The sequence below is a fragment of the Alligator mississippiensis genome, chromosome 3 (assembly GCF_030867095.1).
Source record: "Alligator mississippiensis isolate rAllMis1 chromosome 3, rAllMis1, whole genome shotgun sequence".
Taxonomy (NCBI): Eukaryota; Metazoa; Chordata; order Crocodylia; family Alligatoridae; genus Alligator; species Alligator mississippiensis.
This window is the reverse complement of record NC_081826.1, coordinates 240,157,243-240,181,152: the sequence shown is the minus strand read 5'-3', so window position 1 is coordinate 240,181,152 and position 23,910 is coordinate 240,157,243. Positions and strand designations below refer to the sequence as shown.

Genomic DNA, 23,910 nt, shown 5'->3' with positions numbered 1-23,910 from the left:
GGGTGTGTTCAGACCAGTCTCAGATTTATTTCATGTTATTTTAACAAAAATAACTTTTATTTCTTTATTTGAATGACATGACATCCACAAATTTCAGAGAAGAAATGCACAATCCACACTCCATTAACAAAACATATGCCTCTGAACTCTTTCAACTTCAGCTATCTCTTCATCTTTGTATTCTTAGATCAAACTCCCAGAACAGCTTTCTTTCGAGCCTGCAGCTGGGCTACAGAGATAGCAGTACTTGACTCTGCCAGTCCTCTCCCCCTATGCAGTCTGGCCTCATTTCTAATGAAATATTTTCCTGCAATATAATCAAAGCTCTTGAGACTACCTGTTCTCTGGTGTCTTCATTTAATTGCACTGGGTAAAAAAGCTGGGTAAAATATATGTACACCATTTCTTAGCTGTCAGGCTATCATCCTCCCAGTACTCAGCTTTCATGGTTGCATGTTTTCTTCATTTGAAATAATGACATAATCCATAAAATAAACAAACATTTATTTCTGGAAGAGTGTACATTACAGTGAGTAGCCCCACTTAAGTCGATGGAACAACTCATACTAGTAAGCACTGTGCACAACTGCATTTGCACAATCAGGTTCTTAGTTAAAACAAGGCACATTTCCATGAAAATATGTTAAACTAAATATTAAATTTACCTAAAATTGATGTTCAAAGTTCAATGCTTTTCCCATTTAATACAAGAATTGCAGCCTTCACAGAGCATGCTCAGAAATATTAACATTACAAAAGTTTCACATTCATTTATTTTGTTACATATAATATGTGGATAAATTTCTGATTGGAAAAAACATGTTTTCCTATTAAGAGAAATCATTTCTATACATTAAATCTTAAGTGGAGCATAGCTGCAGGCCACAGTTAAGGCATCTCATATATGACTCAGTGGGTGCATCTACATGAGTGCTTTACTGTAGTTGAACTAATTAGCTCCACAGTAACGCATCACCATCTACACGTGTGCAGGAATTAAGGTGCAATAAATTAATTAAGTCTCCCATAAGATAGTACTATCAGAGTACTGTACTATCAGACACAGTACTATCTTATGGTGGAGTATGTACCTGCACTAAAATGCATGTGTAGATGGTGACAGGGGCTGGCTGGGGCATGACGGTGCTAAAGTGTGGGGGCTGCCTGTTGCCTAGCCCTGCACTTTAGCACCCTTGTGTCCCAGCCAGCCCTTTGATGCCTGATGCCACCACCTGGAGCCTGCGGCTAGCACCCTGGGCCAGGCTGCTCCACCCCAGCTCAAAGTGCTACAGTCCTGGGTGTGTGTGCAGATGCTGAGCCTGTAAGAAATGAACTCCAGTGTGAACTGCACCGGAGTTTATTTTGTTGCATTAATTGCATATGTAGATGCACCCAATACGTATGAATTTATAACCACCCCAACTTCTTCCTGAGGTCACCTCCAGTTGACCTAGCTGCAAATGGGTACCTAGCCATTTGATATGCCTAAATCATGATAGCTCTTTGGGCTTCCAGGCTTAGGAGGACCTCTGTCTTTAAAAAAAAAAAACTTTTAGCTACAAGTACAACTTTAATCAAAAGTCATAAGAAATGTGTTTATATTGTGGAAGATGATATCATTCAGAGTCCTGATAACCTACATCTTCTAGGAAGAAATACAACATGATCTTTTTTTCTCAAACTGGAAAGAAAACTGTACATGAGAAAAATTATATGTTACCTTGAACTTTTTTATTCTTCTCGGTGAAACAAGGTAACAACAGAATTTCTACAAAGAGTTCTTCAATTTTCTCTTCCAGCAACAAAAAGAGTTTTGTAAGCTGAGAAAGACATCTGAGTTGATATAATGTTAAACAAAAGTTCTTTCCTTTTGGGGGATTTTCCTGGCTGCCTGTCCAAACAAAAAAGTCATAAAATGTCTTTTACTTCTCAGTAAGAAAATGCTTACAATAAAAGGAATTATAGAAAACTAGAGTATATCAAACCAGTCTCATTCTTGTTATAATACAAAATACCATGTTAGGAGCTGAAACAACCCAAGGATAAATCTAAAGGCTGTTTTAAATTGCAATATCTAAAGAGCATCCCCTTACACAATAACTGCCAGACATGAATCATTAGTCCACATTGCATTCTTATCATGTAATACTCCCTTTCCAAAGTTCACACTGGAGAAAATAGGGAGAAAAAAAAAGACAGGGAGGAGATAGCATAAAACCATTGACATAATTGAAATCCCTAGCTAACATTTTTGAGCCATTTTCTCCATCAACAAGTGCAATTTACTGTATCCCACCCCCTGGTCTTGATTTTTGCCCTTTCACATCATTACAAGCTAAATGCTAGTCTTGTATATCATTTAGTATTGGTCAGCCATATTCTAAATCTCATCTAGAGAACCATCAAGATTTAGGCCACATATAGACATTCAGTTTCTCTGGAGCAGCAACTCTCCCAGGAGAAACCAGAATTGTACAGATGTTCAGGATTTTTCTCCCAGAGCAAAAATAGCCACCCCAAGAGAAAAATAAGCGGGGAACTACCAGTTACATAACTCCTGGGAAAGTTTCTCTCAGGAGAGTAAATTTATGTGCAACTTCCCTTCTGAGAGAAGCCAAAGTTGAAGTGATCCAGCATCCCAGGGTGTTTTGCTCCCCTCCCCCTGACTCCCTGCACCACTGAAACAGTGTGTTACTCAGGCTGGACTCTACTTCTCCAGTCCAGTAGGGAGCAGAATATGCCCCCTTCACAATCCCACACTGCCAATCAGGGCTACCAGGCAGACTAAGGAAGCCTGCAGAGCATGCTGAGATGTATGCACAGGGGCCCCCGGCTGTATAGCATCAACATGACAAGCTCTCTGCTCTGCAAGGGCTCAGCATTTGAGTGTCTCTAGGTAAGTTTTTTCTACCATGAGAACAAACCCTGGAGAATTCTCCCAGGTCATATGAATTTGTCTATGAAACCTTAGTTCTAGGCTGTGTAAATGCTTTCGAATAATCTCAGAGATTTCTCCCAGGTTAGCTCTCCCTGTAGAAAAACTTACCCAGAGCCATGTATACAGACATTGGATTGCTAAGGCCCTGAAGGGAGGAGAGCTTGCAGTACTAACACTGTATAGCTAAGGGGAGCCCTGTGCAGACATCTCAGAATGCTTGGCAGAAGACTCCCTTAGTCTGCCTGGTGACATGTGACAGCAATGCATTGGACAGTGTTGACTTGCTGACCCAGATTGCCCATAGTCAGTCTGTTTCCCTGAAGCACAACACAGGGATTCTGAAGAAGGCATGTCTGGTCTCTGCTGGAGCAGCAGAATCCATTAAGTGACACACTGTCTCCCTTAGGGGCAAGAGGGAGAAAGACTGCACAGGAGAATTATACTCTCTTTTAAGAGAAGCCATGGCATGTACAGGCATTTGCTCTCCCTGGAGTGGGCATTTTTATTCTGGGAGAAAAAGCCTGAACATTGACTTTCCCATGAAAAACTGAATATCTATATGAGGCCCTAATTCATGACAAGATTGTAACTCAGTAGACATCTAGCACATTGTTCATAGCTGATTTTTAATTCTTTTCAGGTTTGAGTCCATGTCAAAATAAATTTAATTAAGATGTGCACATGCATTAGATAAATGATTTAATAAATAAGACTATAAACGAAGCATGCAATTCAGTTGTTCTCTAGGAAGATGATATTTATTTTTCTATTTCTTAATCTTTTATAGCCTAATGTATTTTAAATTGTTCTTATTATCTCCACTGTAAACAGTGCCTGTTACTGGTAGTGTTGGAGTGATGTTGTAGCTGTGATGGTCGAAGAAAAATGCAAGAGGCAGGGTTTTATAGGTTATTTCTTTGTTGGACCAACAGCATAGTTTGTTTAAATCTCCACCAACTATGCAGCTGATCTGGTAAAAGATAACGCCCACAAAAATCCTTGCCTCTGTTACTGGTACCATTATGGACCTTACGTATGGTAAAATAAGAAGCTTTATGCTTCTTGTACACAAACCTTATAGTGTAAATTTTGCATCATGTCTTCAAGATGATACCTTTCTTAGCATTCAAAGAGTTTTCAAGATTAAATATCAGGAGGACCAAACCTAATATTAGAATGCTCATATAAAATTCAGCTTTTATTATTGGACTGTGCTCATGCTTTTCCTTTGGAATTTCTTGCCTGCCTACCTGCAAAATTACGATTGAATTCCAGATTGCACTATTCATTAACAAATATGGATGGGGGCTTTTACAAGCAAAAACTTCTCTTCAGAAAACATTCTGAGAGGCATTTTACAGATGAAAACATTGTATTCATAACCATGAACTGTAATTTGAAGACACCAAGTTCAAAATCCCCTATTCTTACCAGCCATTAAGAAGGCAGAAGAATACTTTACAAATAAGCTACACTTTGAACAGTATATGCAAAGGAATATACTATGCTATGTTATACAACGCTATGTGTTCACATAATATATATGTGTGTGCGTGTATGTGTGTGTGTGTATGCTATGCTATGCATTAACATAGTATATATATATGGACATCTCGATATATATAGATATGCACACACACACACGCACACTATTTTCTCATATATCACATGCCCCAAAAAAGACAAGCACCTTGTTTTTGGAAGGCAGAATGTAGAAAAAAAGATTTTTTCATAGTCATCACTAACTGTGTGACAGTTTTCCTGGAAACACAGAATATCCAGGAAGCGTGGCATCCCTGGAGACTGTCTGGGTAAGACAGTAGGAATGTCCTGGTGTGGCAGTACAGCAATAAGTTTAGGCCACAGGCCCTTGCAAGGGCAAAAGGAAGACCTTTACTTCTTTACTGAAAATAGTTCTTTGTAAAAAGTTCTTGTAAATAATTAAGTTTTGTTTCTACACCACAAGCCTCATCAAGGTATAATTGACTGAATGCAGCAGCACATTTGACCTGAGCCAGCTCAACTGCTACTTCAGCCACAAGCTACAGTGCTCAGCCAATAGTTACTGCAAATTCATTAGCAGCTGTGAGAGGGTTAGCACTAGACTCCGCCCGTTCTATTTCCTGGACTGGAAAGAAACATAGCCATCTTGGCAGCCATTAGAGCACAGTGTCTCTATGTTTCTACTCTATTCTTCTAGTCCAGTAAAGAAAAATCTGCCTCCCCACTTATGCCATGCACCCCAATTTTAGAGGGCTGATTTTTTTGGAGAAAAGGGTGTGCATGGTATGTGAGCAGATACGATAATCATTTCCACTCAAACCACTCTATTCCATGAAATCAGATTTTTTTTAAATTAGATATTAAATGTACTCTATAGTATTTAACTGAACAGTAACTATAGATGTAAGATACTTGTAAGTAATTTAATCATTAATATAAATGCATTTGAAACTGGTAAAAGAGGGTTAAATTAATTGGAATACTTAAGTATAATGAGGAACATAAAACGAGAAATAACTTTATCATATATCTTAGTGAAAATTTTCTTTTCTTTTATAGAAACTAAAAGTGTATTTCCTGCTGCTCTAAAGCTAGACACAGAATTGGAGACACTACAGTGCAATATACAGATCCCCAAATTAGCTCTAAATGAGCTAGCTCAAGTACTGGTAAAACATGCCGCTGTTTTACTAACAGCATCACTGCTGTCTTCTTTCTGGATCTAAGATAACTTTTAAAACAGAGATCTCCAACTGCCAACTAGAAGAATGAGAGATTCTGGATGAGAATGAGATTCTGGAGATATATACACAACAGGATTCCCAGATGTGTTACACTTAGCTTGCTTGTGTATCAGTATTATTTATATACTCAAATGGAATCTAATTATGGTTTTGTTGGCAAATTAAATTTAGAGTACTCTGGAGTTGAAAAATATTAGATTTTAAAACCTATATGTTCTTTTATTTATTTTATTTTCATGTATACTTTTAGAATATTCTGGGTATTTAGACATGCAACAGTACAAGACATTATAGCATACAAAGTTATTTGAATACATTTTATTATCAAGTCTGAAATGCAGGCGCTTCATCTACCTGGCTTCTATTTAGAAGAGACATGCCAGCATCAAGGGGATGATAATAATTATTGTATGAGCTTCATTTAACTAAAATGCCTAAGTATTAACTGAAAGAAAAGCTCTTTTGTTACAGATTCAGCACCTTTGCTTCTCAAATCAATGACTAAGGAATCCACGTCTCCCTGTCTTCCAGCTAAAAGAATCAGCAGAACACTCTGCAGATACATATTTTTTTTTATTAATGTGTCATAGCTATTTTTCTGAACGTCTTGGGTGTGGGGCCCAGAAATACAGAATCTGAGGTTTCTAAGCTTTATGTGAAGAAATATTGCTTTAAAACTGTAATAAAGAACTGTATTTCCCACAGTTTCTCAAGTGTGTAACTTAAAGGAATTAAACACAAAATAACTGTAAATGGTCTTCATTATTTCCTTTCTAATTCATTTCCAGGACATCTATGATATCATAAGCCTACTAATTCATCAACTATGCATATAGGGCTTCTCTTCACTGAACTACTGATTTGTGGTATAACTTGAGTGTTGCCCATAAACTGACAGTAGTCCATCTTAGAATCTAGCTAAAGTTAAAAAGTGCTTTATGCTTGAGAAGGCAGTCCATCAGCAATATGGGTTCAATTTGAAGCTCAAATGCTGAGGCTCAGGCTTGTAGTGCATTGGTATGCAGCAGTTCAAGTAACAATTTACCAGGTGCTAACCACCTGGTGATATTGTTTTGTAGTGTAGTTTTTTGTCATTCAAGCTAATCTAACACAAACTCGTATACTAACTTGAAATAATTGTTGCAGTGAAGACAAACCCTTTAAGTCTTCCAAGAAAACTGTACGTTTTTTAAAAATATCAGAATCTTAGGAGTTTTTCAGCTGCAATAATGAAAAACAACAATAAGTGTGGAAAACTATTTTTACCCTTTTCAAATCACCTTGTAATTAGCTGTGCAAGTTTAGTGACTCCCACCTTTCTCAAAAACCCCCCCAAAAAGAAATAGAAAAAAACCCTATAAATCATGGAATCTTTCATTCCTTTTCTTTGTGAGACAAGCCACTAAGATAATTATCTGTGCTTCTGCTCCTCCCTCCTCTCTTGTACAGCCCAAATACTGACTTAGTAGCACTCAGAATTATCAGTGAAAATAGTTTACTTATTACCATTATATCCAACAAGGGATTACACTGAGTAAGAGTATGTCTACATGACAGCTCATCTAGATTCTTACCCAAGTTTTAGCCCAAGCTCTTGAAACATCTACCCAGAAAAACCTAACCTGTTTTCAGAGGTGTTTTAAGTCAAGACTAGCTTATTCAGCCAAGTATATGGGCTTGAGATCAACCTCTATTATGTCCTAGGTAGTGACTCATCCATTTCACAGAGAGGCAAAAGAGCACTGTGGGCAGATCTCTAAAGCCATTCCCATAATTCCCCCTAATGGACAGACACACTATTCTACAACTGGTACAATTTAATGAGAAAGAATCCTAAAGCATGTGTGCACAAAGAACCACAGGATGTACCCCAGGACACATTCAGGCTACTGCAGAAGCTGTGAGAACATAATGCAGGCAGGGCTTTGACCTGCAGATAGCTCACAGCAACACTAGGCTAAATAGGTGCTTAGCCCAAGGGTATGATACCTAGGTTGTATGAAGAATATTAGTTATAACCTAAGGGACTTAAGCATATTTAGACATACATTTTACAGAATTTGGTGACAATATTGGCAAGAACTACCAGTTTTTGTAGAAAAGGCAAATGATGTCTACCACTATCCACAAAAATCCCATGCATGTTTTATTCACAATACTAAAAGTTTGGAACTTCTTGAGTCTTGATGAAAGAATTAAGAAAAGTGCCACCCTAAATGCACTTCATATTGCTACGTTACAGATTTGAAATTTTAGAGTAAAAAAAAAACCCAAAAGCCTTTGAGTTGATTTTTTTTTTAACTGACAAAAATAAACTTCATTACTCAACATTTTTCTTGGATCATGGAAAACATTTTTTATTCTGATAACAAAGAAATGGCCAAATAAACTTTACTGAGCTTTCCAAAAATATATATAATTTTGGCTTAGAATAAATATAAGCAATTTAAGTGCAAAATGTATATAATTTTGAAAGTTATAAGTACCTAAAATAGGGCATCAAAAGAAAGCATCTTTCCAACCTTAAATATGGAACAGAAACACTACAATTCAAGTTTATAAGAGGATATTATTTATCACAGCTGTTTTCATACTGTGGTCCTTTAGACCACTGGTGAGTCACAAAACACCTGCTAGTAGCCTGCTGAGAGCTGGTTTGTAAGATGATTCTGGATACCTTGTTTCAAGGTGTTAAATCATTATAAATTAAACTATTTTCTGCCAATATGTTTGTACATAATTGTTTCATGTATACAACTGTTGTAGCTGTCATAACCATGTGGTGGAATTGTGGTCTATGTGAGGTGGTCATCTGATGTTGATACACAGCTAATGAGAAATAAATTTGAGTAAAATGAGGTCTAAAATACAAAAGAACAGAAAGTAAAAAAATATGCTAAATACATAAAATAATACATTCATACAATTTTCATTTATTTTAAGAAGCAACATCTGCAGAAACTTTATGTTTATATGCCGCAGATACCAGTTAAATCAGCAATAGCAATATAGTAGGAAAGAAGCACACAATGATGAACAGTGAAATCAAGGACTACTGCATTTGTGACACCAATGGGAACATTAAATAAAAATCCCATCTTTGAACAATTTAAACTGAGCACAGTATAGAGACTCATTTTACTCAATGTAATCCTAACATGCAGTTTAAAAATGTTATTGATGTAAGAAAAAAAAATTAGGTCTGTCCTTGCCCAAAGAAATTATAGAAAAATTAAAGACCCATGTATGAAAGAAGGCCTCCTTGTAATAGTCAATATATGCCATCCACACTTCAAGGTTAATAGTCATCAAGGATTTCCTATAACATCTCTCAAACAATGAATGCCAGTCTTTATTCCTTTTTATTTTGTTTGCATTAGTAGGGCAGAAATTGCTTGAAGAACAATGCTGCTGATCAATTGGGAGCTTTCTTATTAGGAATAAGAAAAGGTATGGAATTAGAAAGTCTCACTGCCCTTATCAATTCTAAACCAGCGTATCTGCTTTAGGTAGCTCAATGAAGCAATTTTCAAAGCCCTATACAACAAAAGACACACAATCTTAAATATATATGTGTGTACCTATATCTTACCAACATAGCTATAATATCTGAACATCTAATACATTTAAAGATAATATTTTAGTATTTATCTTTTCACTTACAAAGATGGGCCTGTTCTAGCTAGAAAAAGAGAAACATCAGAAATAAAGATATGCTAGTTCTAAATTATTACCATATACCCACTTTTCTATGGTTCTGTGGTTTTCTATTTACTGTTCCTGCTCTTAAGAAGAGAGGATGGCACACTGGATCATAGACATATAGGCTACAGACATACATTCAAAAAGCTGGACCCTGAATAGATTCAACCTTTTCAGGTTAGTCTAACCTGCCTAGACTGAAACAATTTGTAGCAGGACAAACATTCTCTCTGGACTGAGGCAATGCAGGCACATGCCTGCAGTTGCTCAGGCCAGGCGCCAGGGGGTCCTAGAGCATGCGCTCGGTTACAGGGAAGCTGTGCTGGGGGTGGTGTGGCCAGTCCGGGCTGAAGTGGTCAGAGAGGGTTTAATTCCTCCATCTCTAGACTACTGGCAGGGACCAAAGCTGGGTCTGCTGGGCGCTCCCCACTCGCTGCTGCAGCACCAGGGCACCATGGGCCCTGAGGCAGAAGGAGGCAGGGAGGAGAGTTAATATCCCATCTACCCCCACTGGCAGCCGGGTCTGCCTACCCTCACCACCATGCTCCCTGCCCCAGGATAGGCCCCCTGCTGTCCCCTCCACCTGACGATGGAGGGAGGAGGAATAACCCCTGACCCTGCCCCCCACACCCCAAGGGGTCCTGCCAGCTGGCATCTGGCCATGCCTCTGCCCCAATGCTGCAATGAGAGGGGGCAGGGCCCTTGTTGGGGGCAGGAGCCCCTGTCATAATGTGGGGGAGCTCAACTGCCTTCCTGGAGGGTGCGCTGTGTTCCGGGGCTGGCAGGGCTGCGGTGGCAGCACCAGGGTCTGGAGCAGGCCAGAGCCCTGCAATTCCCCCGCAGTGCTACTGCACTCCGCAACAGCTTTACCAGCCCCACAGAATGGCCCCTGCTGAGAAGGGGCTCATGCTCTGGGAAGCCGTGACAGGCTGCTGGCCATCATGGTCACTCACCGCTTGCTGCTTCAGTTGCCAGGTGGGGGTGGGGGCAGGGGCAGGGCCCAACCCCCACCACTCCGTCTTTGCTTCAACAACCAGTAGCTGAATATGCAACCCCAGGAGGGGGCTTGCCCTGAGCACAGAAAGGCTGCTGGCACCTCAGCGGGGCCTGCCTGGCCTGGCTGCAGCAGCCGCTCAGCTTGTGCTTGGGGCCAGCAGCTAAATAAGCCCCCTCTTGCTGGGAGGTGGCTGGCCCCAAGCACAAAGTGGTAGCAGCCAGGTCAGGCAGATCCCGCTGTGGTGCCAGTAGCCTCTGTGCTTGGGGCCAGCCCCCTCCTGGCAGGAGGGGGCTTATTTAGCTGCTGGCTGCAAGCACCGCAGTGGGGTCTGCCTGGCCCGGCCACAGCCACCACTTGGCCTGTGCTCAGGGTCAGCCGCTGAATAAGCCCCCCTCTTGTGGGGAGGGGGCCTGCCCCAAGCACAGACCAAGCATTGGGGGCTGGGCCTTGCCCCTGCCCAGCAGCTGGAATGATGAGCAGTGAGTGAGCGTGATGGCAGCAGCCTGTCACAGGTTCCTGGTGCAAGCCCCTTCCTGACAGGGGCCAAACTGTGGGGTTGGCAGAGCTGCTGTGGAGCGCAGCAGCGCTGCTGGGGGCTTGCAGGGTTCTGGCCCGCTCTGGACCCCAGTGCTGTTGTGCGCAGCCCGCCGCAGCTCTGCCAGCCCCACAGTGCAGCAGCTCCGCCAGGAAGAGGATCACGCTCCACCACATTATGACAAAGGCTGCTGCCCTGCCTCTTCCTGCTGAGCCAGCAGATGCTGGCAATCTTCCCATTTGATGCAGAGGGGATTTTCCAGAGGCCTGGTTGGTGATACCTCCCCAGGCTCTTGAGATGTCAACAATAGGTCACCCACATTTTATATCTGTAGAGGAAAGTGGGGATAAATGTGTTGCAGACCTGGATGTTGGTGTCCTTCCGGAGATCAAAATCAATAAAAACATGCTGAAGCAATTTCCTCATGGAGGCACTTGTGCAAGTGATTCTAAGCTGGATTTCTTCATCAATGTTCACTCTCTGAGAGTGTCGCTACTGAGGTTAGGAAAGTGCTTGACTACCTCCAGTGTCTTTTCCTTGATGATAATTTAAGAAAGGGTGTCATATACATGGCCTGGAGCAGGCTGATAGAGCATTTTAGTTTTCTCAATGTTGAGGCCCAAAGTTAGTAGGCTTCTTCAAACAGATCTAGAGCAATCCAGAAGTTTTCCCCAGTGTGCACAAAGATGGCTCAGTCATCAGCATATGAAAAGTCAATGTTTTGAATAATTTTGGTCTTTGAGTGAAAACTTCCCAGACCAAGGGCAATGCGTAGGGGGTACACGTGGATTCATGCGCACCCCTTGAGTGTGACAGTGCACCCCCTACAAAAAGATGCTGCTGACGCTGCTGACGGCATCTGCAGGAGCTCTGTGCTTACTGCTGCTGTGCTCCTGCCGCCACCAGTGCAGCCGTGCCCCCTACAGCCGCCGAGGGCACGTGTTGTTCATGTTCCAGACTGAAAAGCCCTCCATCCGTTTGGTATTCAATGTCAGTTCTGGAACAGAGGCGGTTGCTAACAAGAACCAGGACAATGGTAAAAAAATGGAGAACAGAATTGGATCCTTGTAATAATGCATCTTTGTTTGACCCTAGTTCAGATGACAAATGGATCTGCCTCCGATCTGCTACAAAAAATGGTCAAAATCATCTGGCTGTGGGGAAGCCTCAGGATGCATTTTCCAGAGCATCCAAATCTGACCAGTAATTTCCACAAGGCTTCACAACTGACAGAGACAAAGGCTAAAATCAGTGAAGCTAAAATCAATGAAGACCACATACAGGTCTTGCCAATGTTCCCAATACTTTTCTTGGACCTATTGGGCAACAAAGGTTGTGTTAGCTGCCCCCCAGGATGGTCTGAAACCACATTAAGATTCTGGCAGGACTTCCTCAGCAAGAGGCAGAACATGATTCAGGTGGTTGTGGGAAACAATTTTCCCTAGAGTGGAAAGGAAGGCAATACTTCAATAGTTCCTACACGCAGGCTTATCTCCTTTCTTGAAGATAGTCATGATATTAGCATTCCTCAGGTCTCCAGCGATCTCCTCATTGTTCCAAATTCAAAGAATAAATTTGTTCTATGTATTCTACATAATTTGGCCCCAGTCTGACAAACTCACCCTCTGCTGCTCTATTCTCTAACCCTAGGGTTTGTAAGGTTTGGAGGGCAATCTGATGTCTGTCTTCTTCTGTGACTGCACCAGGGAACTCTCCCTCAGCAGGAACCCCTTTAATCAACTTTACTCTACATCTCCCTCATTTTGATATTCATGAAGGCTGATTCTACATTATATATTCCTTATTAGCAGACCCAGGAAGGGAATGGAGTGAGGGAAAGAATATTATCAAATAAAGTGAACTGATATAATAAGAACATTAAAAAAGTCAAGAAAAAGAAAATATAATAAAGACTTAAAATATAACTAAAATCTGCATATAAATAATCAAACCATTTCATAAATGGAGTAACATTCTGTTAAAATATGAATTGAAGTAGGTTAATAAAACAAGAGAAACTTGACTTACTGATAGTTACTGTGTACAGGGAGATTTTAAGGGGTAAATTTTCAAAGCAGTGCACAGGGAGTTACATGCATAAATCCCATTAACAATAATGTGTTCTTCTGCTCTCAAAGATATTAAGTTTTAAGTGATGCCATAACTATTATAACAATCTTGCATTTATGACAGCATTCATCTGCACACTAGCTCCAAAACAGAGCTAGTATATAAACTGTTATATTATTTCACTTGCATTTAGTAATGATATATTCAGTTTTATAGGTACTAGCCCTTAGTTCTCCCCTTTTATGTTGCACTGTGGTATATGATTTTTTTAAGTAACTGTAGGTTTAAAATAATTAGGATTGCTGGATATAATCACTAATTTCCTAAATTTGTAAAAAGCAACTTAATATTTCCGCATAGCAGATGTAATATACAATATTACACAGAACTAGATTATTACAAACAGTGCCAGCAGTTTTCTATACACGGTACTTAAGATAATTATAAAAAATCATCTTCATTACTGCATGCTAGCTTTTTTTTTAACAGTTTAATTTGGATAGGTTACAAGATACATTCAAATCACACAGATATAATTACTGCAAACCCAAGAAGCTATAAAATATTCCCAACCAAATCCCTTTGACCCTGTTAATGTCTGTTCCTTGTTAATCTAAGGCAAACATTGTTTGTAGTGTGCATTTGTTATAGAATATGAAAAAAAGAAAGGAAATCCCTTAACAGTTGTTATTGATTCCAGCATTTACCGACTGAGAGTTAAGTGCCGTTTACAAAACAGAACAGATGCAGATGCTGACAAAAAGGTAAACAATTGTTGCATGGCTTACTGCCAGATTCTAAGCCAATATATTAAACTCCAAGTGAAGCACATTTCCCCTATAGATTGCATTTATTGCCACTTCATTTCCTATGTGCTCTGTCTCTCTATTGCTGTGCCTGGCACTAAGCTATTTCCAGTTCTTCGGTGACCCTTGAGGCCTAGTGCTACCTCACATAGCCATTAGTGAAGGGAATTGCATGTGTCTGACACGGCCTGAAACCAATTATTTGATATTTTCTTCAGAATGATGCCCAACTCTGTTGGGAATGAGCAATCATGAAATAATTTACCTCCTGATTTAATTTTTTCCTGCACAAATTAGTTGTAGTCTGAGCTGGCTATACACAGCTGCCTGTGACATATCTCTGTCTTATCAAGATTATACTTGAAATGGTGAGGGGGTAGGCTGAATAGAATAGGTTGGGGAATCCTGCTTTAAAAAGGCATTGACAAGTTTATCAGATATACTGATCACATGTACTCTCTGCTGATTGAAACTGACAGAACCATAAAGAACTATCAGTGCAGCAGAGGAAACCACATGGATGCAAACTGTTATCAGAGTGTTTAAGGTTTTTTAAACACCTGTCCGCTTTTCAGTTCCCTTTCGTTCCACTGAAACCTTGGGCTGCCAACAAAATCTAATAAAAAAGCACACTCAAAAAGCCTACATACACCAGCTCCTCTCTACAGTCTGCACTCTGCTTGGTTTTTGTCCTTATGTTGTTGCTTTTAAAAATGGCCAGAGGTGTGAAGAAAGCATACATTTGCTTATTACTCATCACCCTAAGTGTGACTTTTATAATTGCTTATTCCACACATCTGTATTGTGTATAAGTTACAGGAATCCAGTGAAGCCAGGGATTTCAACTTATCTATAAACATGGAAAGCATGTATAAATTTGCATATATTTAATCACAAGAGTGTGTCTATCTTCAAATGAGAGATGTCACTGCCAAGTATTAAACAACCTCAGTAAAGACTACATAAGTCTCTTGAAAGAGATTCACTAAACATGAAACTTTAATCAACTCTACTCCATAATGTCTTCTCAATAAAGTGAAATAAGATTTTTTTTCATTCATGAAGGCTGATTCTACATTAGATGTTAGCTATAAAATGTTTAAAGAGTTCTTTTTAACACTGAATGTGGATGTCTGTCAAAATAAAATCTTCATACAAATTTTCAGTCACAGACCAAATGAGAAAATTACCATCCAGATCTAGATATGCAAGACTAGGAGCCAAGAGTTCTCACCTTGGTTCTGACACAAATTTTGTGTGTCATAACCCTAAGCAAATCACCTGACCAATGTTACTTGTTAAAAGATTAGAGAACATTTGTCAAATACTGTGAACTTGAAAGTATTTGGTAAACACTCGTTATAATAATCATTATGTTTGTACTTTTTAGCAAAAAAAATGTTTAATTTGGAGCCACCTTACACAGCTTTATATGTAAGAACGAATTGAGTTTACACTGGAAACAGAAGCTCAATATGTGCACTATGTGAAAAAATAGTATATCCTCCCCCAAATTATAACAGTTTATGAACATACAATGAATTTTCAGAAAAATCACAAGTCAGTTAATAAATCAGTCTATGATTTACAATTAATTAGCTATGAATCCTTTAAGAAATTTAGCAGCTGGTAGACTATTTTGTTGCAAAGAATCTTAACAATGAAACAAGACAGATTCTTTAAACTATACACTTACAAATGCTATGTATATTCCTATATATTTCCAAATCTAAGTGTAAGCTACAGTTACAGACATTTTAAGCATTAATGGTTGCCATTTTCTGTTCTTCATAATTTAAAGTCTCTGCAGTACCAACTGAAGAAATACTGTTTATTCAGAGAATTTCATGAAGTACTTGTTTCAAAAGGCTTTCATTTCTAATTGTTCTCAATAGAACTAAGCCAGTACGTTGTCCCTAGACACAATGTCCACTCCATCCATTCACCTGCTTTTCAAACGATTGCTCTTTGCCTCACTCTTGTTTGGGAGCTACTACCACCCTTTGGGGCCTGTAGGCCTGAGTCACATTGGAAACAATAAAGCAAGCTACTGGGAAAAGGACATAATAACTGGGGAAATTCTGTTGCCTCCTTTCCACTGAGAATCACAGAAGATGGCAGCTATCTTGAAATAGGGCAGTTCTTTGTGGAATTCTCTAAAGCAGAGGTTCCATGGGTGTCCCCGCTGGCAGAACTGTAAATATGTAAATAGTCCTTTTGTTCGTTGTGGGTTTTTTGTGTGTTGTTTTTTAGTCTAGAGTGTATGGGCAGGCCTTGCAGGCCATGAGCCCAGGCCTTGTCCATGAGGCCCAGATCTTCGGGCCAACCTGTACATGCTCTCTACTGGCCCCAATTTGTCACCCTCCCTGGAATAAATGCCTCTTAAAAGTCAAAGTCTAAAGCAGAGGTTTTCCTTTGCCTTCTGCTAAGAAAAGAAATTAAATAAATTCAGGTGTGTCAAGCTTTTTCATGGGTTCTAAAATTGATGGGTTTTTCAGAGCTTTGTAGAAAACCATTCCAGAAATTAGTGACAAAAGTGAACTTTATTTGAATTAAAAATCATAATCAAGTGCATTTAGTACTCTTGCTTAAAAAGCTTTACATTCCTCGTAAAATGTGAACGTTAGAAATTTCTCCATACCCTATTCTCTCTTAAACAGTCATAAATAGAATGATTCAGGCATTACACAAGCTGCTTCATTATACAAAGCATACCATATTAAAAAGAAACTGTAAAAGAACCTTCTGCAAATCAAGGTTCAATTAGGTGTTCATCATTCCTTTGTGTTGTCTACATATGATATTATGTGTTTCCTAAATAATAGATGAAAGTCATTCTGTCACACAGTTTGCTTTTTTACCTCTTGGAATTTACAAGGGGCAAAAAAGCAAGCAGTGACAGGTTCTGTTCTAAAAAAACAGAAATTCAACTCAAGAGGAGGAATATCAACTTCATTCTGGTAAATAGCTTTTCTGTGTCCTCCTTTTTGCTAGTTCCAAATGTTATTTAGGCAAAATCACCACAAAATTTCTTATGGGTATTTTTGTGAAGAATGTATAAACTTAGAAATAAATTCAGGAATGAAGGAATAGAATTTTAAGAATTTCTGGAGCAAATGATTTGCTAAAAAATCCACAGAGTCCTTAAAATGTTTTACATATAAATTAAATATTTTCTTATTGCATGTGTGGTAGATTTGTGCACCTAAGACAATTTGCAAGCCTTTAACACTGAAATGAGAGCATACTTTTAACACCTCTTCATATAATAGCAAACCATCCTGCCTCTTATTTCATTACAGAACATGTTGGACTTTCTCAGAAACCTTTATGGCAAAAGACAATACTTTATTTGAAGCTGCCTATAATTTACAAGATATTAACAAGCTTTAAATGAAGTGGAACACATAAAACAAGGCTGCCAGTCCTAGCTCTATCTTTGGTTAAACAGTCACAAACAGAGGCCCCCTCTATATGTTACAGGTCTTGCACAATTAAATGGTTAATTGCACAATTACCTTGAGACCAACTACATATGCAAAGTACCTATCACACAGTAAAAAGCTTCAACCAGCTATGAAGGTAGACCTTGAAAATGTATACTAACTTTATAGCTGATTGCTATTTAGCTTTAATTTGCATGTGTAGTACGGTCTACCCTGTGGCTGGGAGCCCCATCCACTGCCAGGGCTCTCAGCTGCAGAGGTATACCTCGCTCAGCGTGAAACCCCTGAGCCCTGGGGATTGTGGCTGCTATGATCCCCAAGGTTCAGGGGTGCATGAAACCCCCAGCCCACATGAGACTCTAGGTCCCAGCTGTACCTTACACACATGAAACTGAAAGCCCCACAACTGACAGGGCTGTAGCATGGCAGGAGGCATGATTCTGTGGGTCATATATTAGATCCAATTGCACTTTTACCTGTATATGTAGAGGGGGCTAGTAAGTTATGGAAATGATGCAATTCATGTCAAGGATACTGGCAGCAGAAAAGACCAATTTGGTCAAGAACATCTTGTAGGCTTAGAGAATACTATAAGTTAGCTCCTGAGTATCTACATTGACAGTGGTATTCCACACACAGGCTACTCTAGAATCTCAGCACTACTGGAAAAGTATACAAGCTATTTCTGGAAACTCTTATTCAGCTATTCTACTGCCTCAGGTGGGGGTAGAAATGCACAAGCTTTTCCTAGTAGTGTTATAATGATGTTGTAGCAATCACTTACATGAGAAATATTTTTTGTATGATATCTTTTACTGGACCAACTGTATAGTTGAGCCAAGGTTAGACAAGCTTTCAAATGCAAGGCATTCTTCAAGGGTGTTGGTTGTAGCTGTGTTGGTCGAAAGACAAAGGCAGATGAGGTTCTTTGGGTAAATCTGATATCTTTTATTAGATCAACTGAAACAAGGTTCTTTGGGTAAATCAGATCACTGAAGCTTGTCTAACTTTAACCCAGCTGTGGTTGGTCCGATAGAAGATATCACCCAAAAAATCCTTGCCTCTTGCATAATTATTGTATTCTCTTCCTAAGTATAAAAGATAAAAGTGATTTATTTACTCTTCCACCTGATTTCTCACTGAACACCTGCAGAATGCCTTGCATTTGGAACCTTGTCTAGCTTTATCCCAATTATGCAGTTGGTCCAATAAAAGTTATCACCCCCAAAATCACCCTTGCCTCTTAAAAGTTATTTCTGTAAACCCCTAGTCAGTATCCCTTCCTCTGTACCTGGTCCCAGCTCTCAGCTAGTGGAAGACCAAAAGGCTGCACACATCTAAAAATAAAAAGCTTTTCCTGAATTTCTACAGCAGTTCACATCTCAGACACGTCCCCATTGAAGAGATTAGAGATCACCTTAGACAACACTAGGATTAAAAGAGACTCCCAGAGCTCAACATATTGGTTGCTACACCTTGAACTAGACAGTCCAACCCTGCAGGGATGTTAAAGAAACTGTAGTTAAAGATAATATTAGAAAAGGACTTAAAATATGTATAACTTAAAAAAAAATTGCACTCATATTAAAGCCACTTGATTGAAGACAGCATATTTTCAAATTTTCACACTTAGGTCAATGTGAGAAATAGAAGCATATGCTCACTGAGCAGATGACATCCATTTTGTTGATGTGTCAAGGCCCAAAAATTTAAATAGATGTTGGGTGTTTTTTTCCAAGATAGCAATATTTTTTCAGTCAGTAAGTATTTTTAAAGGATAATTTTGATATGTGCATATATGCTCAGGAATAAAGGGGCATATAAATATCCTATAACTTAATTATGTCTCAGCAAGAAATAACTAATTAAGATGTGCTCAGGAGGCGGTAGACATATTTGTTGAAGAGTTGCACAATATTTTTTTTTTTTAAATAATGCTCCAGGAGCCACTTTCGGAGATGTTTTCCAAGTTTTCCATCTCTTATATTTCATAGTTCTATATGGTTTCCTCCATACAACTGCATATTCCAAAGTAAAAGATAGGAAGGCCTTCGATACGGTATCCCACCCCATACTGGTGAACAAGTTAAGAGGCTGTGACTTGGATGACTACACAGTCCGGTGGGTGGCGAATTGGCCGGAGGGTCGCACCCAGAGAGTCGTGGTGGATGGGTCGGTTTCGACCTGGAAGGGTGTGGGCAGTGCGGTCCCGCAGGGTTCGGTCCTTGGACCAATACTCTTTAATGTCTTCATCAGTGACTTGGACGAGGGAGTGAAATGTACTCTGTCCAAGTTTACAGATGACACAAAGCTATGGGGAGAAGTGGACACGCCGGAGGGCAGGGAACAGCTGCAAGCAGATCTGGACAGGTTGGACAAGTGGGCAGAAAACAACAGGATGCAGTTCAACAAGGAGAAATGCAAAGTGCTGCACCTAGGGAGGAAAAATGTCCAGCACACCTACAGCCTAGGGGATGACCTGCTGGGTGGCACGGAAGTGGAAAGGGATCTTGGAGTCCCAGTGGACTCCAAGATGAACATGAGTCGGCAGTGTGATGAAGCCATCAAAAAAGCCAATGGCACTTTATCATGCATCAGCAGATGCATGACGAATAGGTCCAAGGAGGTGATACTTCCCTTCTATTGGGCGCTGGTCAGACCACAGTTGGAGTACTGAGTGCAATTCTGGGCGCCACAATTCAAGAGGGATGCGGATAACCTGGAGAGGGTCCAGAGAAGGGCTACTTGTATGGTTAAGGGCCTACAGACCAAGCCCTATGAGGAGAGACTAGAGAAACTGGATCTTTTCAGCCTCCACAAGAGAAGGTTGAGAGGCGACCTTGTGGCTGCCTATAAGTTCATCACAGGGGCACAAAAGGGAATTGGTGAGTATTTGTTCACCAAGGCGCCCCTGGGGGTTACAAGAAATAAATAATGGCCACAAGCTAGCAGAGAGCAGATTTAGATTGGACATTAGGAAGAACTTCTTCACAGTTCGAGTGGCCAAGGTCTGGAACGGGCTCCCAAGGGAGGTAGTGCTCTCCCCTACCCTGGGGGTCTTCAAGAGGAGGTTAGATGAGCATCTAGCTGGGGTCATCTAGACCCAGCACTCTTTCCTGCTTATGCAGGGGGTCAGACTCGATGATCTATTGAGGTCCCTTCCGACCCTAACATCTATGAATCTATGAATCTATAGCTTGATTTATTAATTCCTTCTCAACTTCTTTGTTACACACTTTTTTTGTATTAAAGAGAGTACCAGAGTATATACATCTCACATTGACCTCTGACCACTCAAGAGAAATCAGGCTGAAGAGTAAATCACTTTCATCTTTTATACTTGGGAGGAGAATGCAATAATTAGGGGGCATGGAGAGTTAAATGTTCTTTTCACCCTGAGGAAGCACACCCAGGTGTGCTGAGGAAGCAGTAAAAGGAAGATAATTAGTTAGTGTTTCCTAATTGTAGACATTTTGAAGCAAAAGAAAAAACTAACAAAATTGGAATTATATTTCAACATCTATGCTATCCAAACACATTCAGGAGCTCCAAAGCCAAACATGAAGTTAATAGCTTCATCAGAGCATAAAAATACAGCATATGCCATTCAAAAATAAAACTTGTATCACTATTTCATATTTTGAAGACAGTAAACATAATTCTGATAATAAAATTAGCTATATGTAACTTACCATTTAAAAAAAATAAAACAAAACATATATAATTGTGATAAGAACCTGAATTAGGCATCTTTTCAATATGGCAAGGGGTCAGTAATGAGATTCCACTGTCACTCTTCACATTATGGGCTTAATAAGTGATTTGAAGCAACAGTTCTAAAAAACAGGAAGGTATTCAGGCATGCTACCAGCTTTGAAATTCTGTCAGTTCAATTGACATTTCAGTAACTTAGTTACTGTTATCTTACCCCCTACTATAAGCTTTAAAAGTAACAAGCTTAATGCTTTTGTAATCTTTAAGAAAATGTCACACTCCCACTAGAAACACATTTGTGGTCCTAGGGTATTTTGTTCATGTGGCCTTTAAGAGAATATTTCTTTTTTTTGTTTAAACTTCAACTCTGTATGTTCAAACAGATGGCTTTATATTCATCTCGGTATTACACATTATTTTCATTTAAGATAATTGTGTGGTAAAAACACTATTTGCAAGGATAAGAAATAAATAATATACAACAAAAAGACCATTTCCTAGATTAAATGTAAAGACAATTAATTGCTATTTTGCTTTCCCTAACAGGATTTGTTTTCTGCTGTCAAAATACTATAGGTTGCTGAAGGAGCAGACAGCTGCATAAATCAGCATCATATTTTATACATCTATTGTGTTGCTATTACAACATCCTGCCATACTTGGTGCCCCATTCATTAAACAGACACCAAATATCAGCTGTTAAACACTGAATGCTAATTGGCCCACTAATACAAAAATTAAGTGTATTTTCTAATATTTATAAACTAAAACAAAGTGCTTTCTGGGTTTTTTAAATCAACCTACATGTGACAGACATTACACGTAAACTGGATGAAGTGATCAGAAACTGATTTAAGCCTGTAACAAAACAGATGTTCAGTGCACATAAACCAGTTTGAAAATGGCTGAAACTGGTTTGAGATGCACCTGGTTGAATGTAGTAATCAGACTTAACTAATTTGGCTAAAACTGGTTTATGCAATGTCTGTCCCAAACCCCTTGCTGGTTTAAATTAATCCAGACTCCTCCAGCACCTTGCCATGCTCTCTGGGTTGGGCAGGGTTCTTTGCTCCACAGCAGGGCTGGCCTCTCCCCTCTGCCCCCTGGCTTGGTAGAAACTGCAGGCATGTGCCTGGCTTCCCCCTGCTCTCCCCTTCCCCTCCCCAGTCCCTGCTAAGCAGGGATCCCCTGTCCCCTCTGCTTCACACAGACACCTCTCAGCATTAGCTAGTAGACCACTGGCTGGCTGTGGTCCATGCTGTGGGAGATGGGGCAAAGAATCAACAGGTAGATGGTAATGTCCCTCTGCTGTTTTATTAATGAGGTAATAAACACTGAGTTAGGGGTGATAAACATTGTGTTATCAATTCCCTGCTGGGCTGGTCAGAAGGAGGGTGGGGGGGAACCCCTTCCTAATCAGAGCATCAGTCCAGGGCCTGGCCACGCTCCCCTCAGTTTAGCACTGTGAAAGGGAGGGCTGCTCTAGTGCCCCCCAGTGCCTAACCTGAGCCACTGCAAACATGTGCCTGTATTTCTGGGATGTCTGTACAGTTACAAACTGATTCTGCCTAGCCAGGTTAGACTAACCTGTAAAGATTGAATCAATTCAGGCTCAGGCTTTCTGAATGTCTGTCCCTACCCCATGAGTGCTTTTTGTATGTTCTCATTCACTCATAGGAGAGAAGAAATACCAAGATCTTTAACTGACTTTCCTTCCCATCCTTCCTCACTGGGATAGGTAGGATTGTTCAAAGCTGCCTGTTTAAGACACTGAGGGTGCATCTACATGTGATATTAATGTGATGCAATAAACTCCAGCGCAATTTGCCCTGGATTTAATTGCTCCTGGGTGCAGAGTTTACATGTGCACCCAGGAATGCAGCACATTGAGTTTGGGGTGGTACAGCCCTGGCTGGCAGAGTGTGTGTGTGGGAGGGGGGAGGGGGGCGGGCTCAGCCTGCCAACTCAGAGATGTTCCCCCAGCTCAATGTGTTGCAGAGGGGCTGGCTGGGGCATGAGGGTACTACTGTGCAAGGCTAGCTGGCAAGCAGCCCCAGCTCCCCTCATGCACCAGCCAGCCCTGGTTACCACCTAAGTGTGTGTTGCAGTGGAGTAAATAAGTCCACCATAGGGTAGTACTTGTGTTGGGCAGTACTATCCTACAGTGGAGTTAATTACTTTATTCTGGCCTAATGGGGCACACATGTAGACAGTGATGCTTTCCTGCAGAACTAATTAGTCAATTACGAAGTAAAGCATCTTGTGGAGATGCACCCTGAGAATCCATTTCCCTACATCCACAGACAGTCCTGCACCATTTCAGCCTTGAAGGTCCCCAAAGATACAAAGACTATTAACACATATGCCCCATTCACTCCAACCACTGTTCAGCCCTCCTGCCTTGACATAGCATCCTAAAGCATCTCTGCTACTAGGTGCTCTTCAGGTAACCAGTAATTATAATATAATCAAAATTTCTTCTGCATACCACTGTAAGACCTAAAAACACAGACCCATTTTATAAACCATTGCACAAATGCCTAGGGATGTCTAAACATGCAAGTTAATGTTGATTAATTTTTTTTTATAAATATAAAGCCTAACATTTATTCCAGAATAAATCCATGTACAGACAGACTTTTTTTTTTTAAGTTTTTTGGCTTCACAGGAATTTGCATTCTACAAGAGACAGATGTCTTGAGGGCAACAATGAGGGGATGTTCCTGGAGTACTTGTGCCATCACATTTCTGGGCTTGGTGCACCAGAAGGGGTGGGCAAGGGAGATGGACAAGGCTAACTTGAGTATAAGGAGCATTATTTATGCTCCTTTATGCTCAATACTTGCCCAGCCATTTTCATTTGGCAATAACCTGTAGGCATCATGGCAATTTAACATATCCTTGAAACACCTGTCAAGAAGGTTCTTATCATGAATTAAAATGACTTTTGGTACA

At 40.1% G+C, this 23,910-nt stretch overlaps 1 protein-coding gene across 14 annotated transcripts in view; it reads right to left on the bottom strand.

Annotated features, from left to right (window-relative positions):
* The window catches only part of KIAA0825 (KIAA0825 ortholog), a 426,905-nt gene that overhangs the window by 294,151 nt on the left and 108,844 nt on the right, over window positions 1-23,910 (bottom strand). For 13 of the 14 annotated variants that reach the window (XR_009461085.1, XR_009461086.1, XR_002089181.2 and 10 more), the window contains one exon: window positions 1,721-1,891. The exons of the other annotated variant lie outside the window; for it this stretch is intronic. Coding sequence is in view for 10 of the 13 variants with exons in the window: in XM_019483483.2 (XP_019339028.2) it covers window positions 1,721-1,891 (171 nt within the window). In the remaining 3 variants the exon portion in view is untranslated. The remainder of the gene's footprint in view (window positions 1-1,720; window positions 1,892-23,910) is intronic. 14 annotated transcript variants of the gene reach the window in all.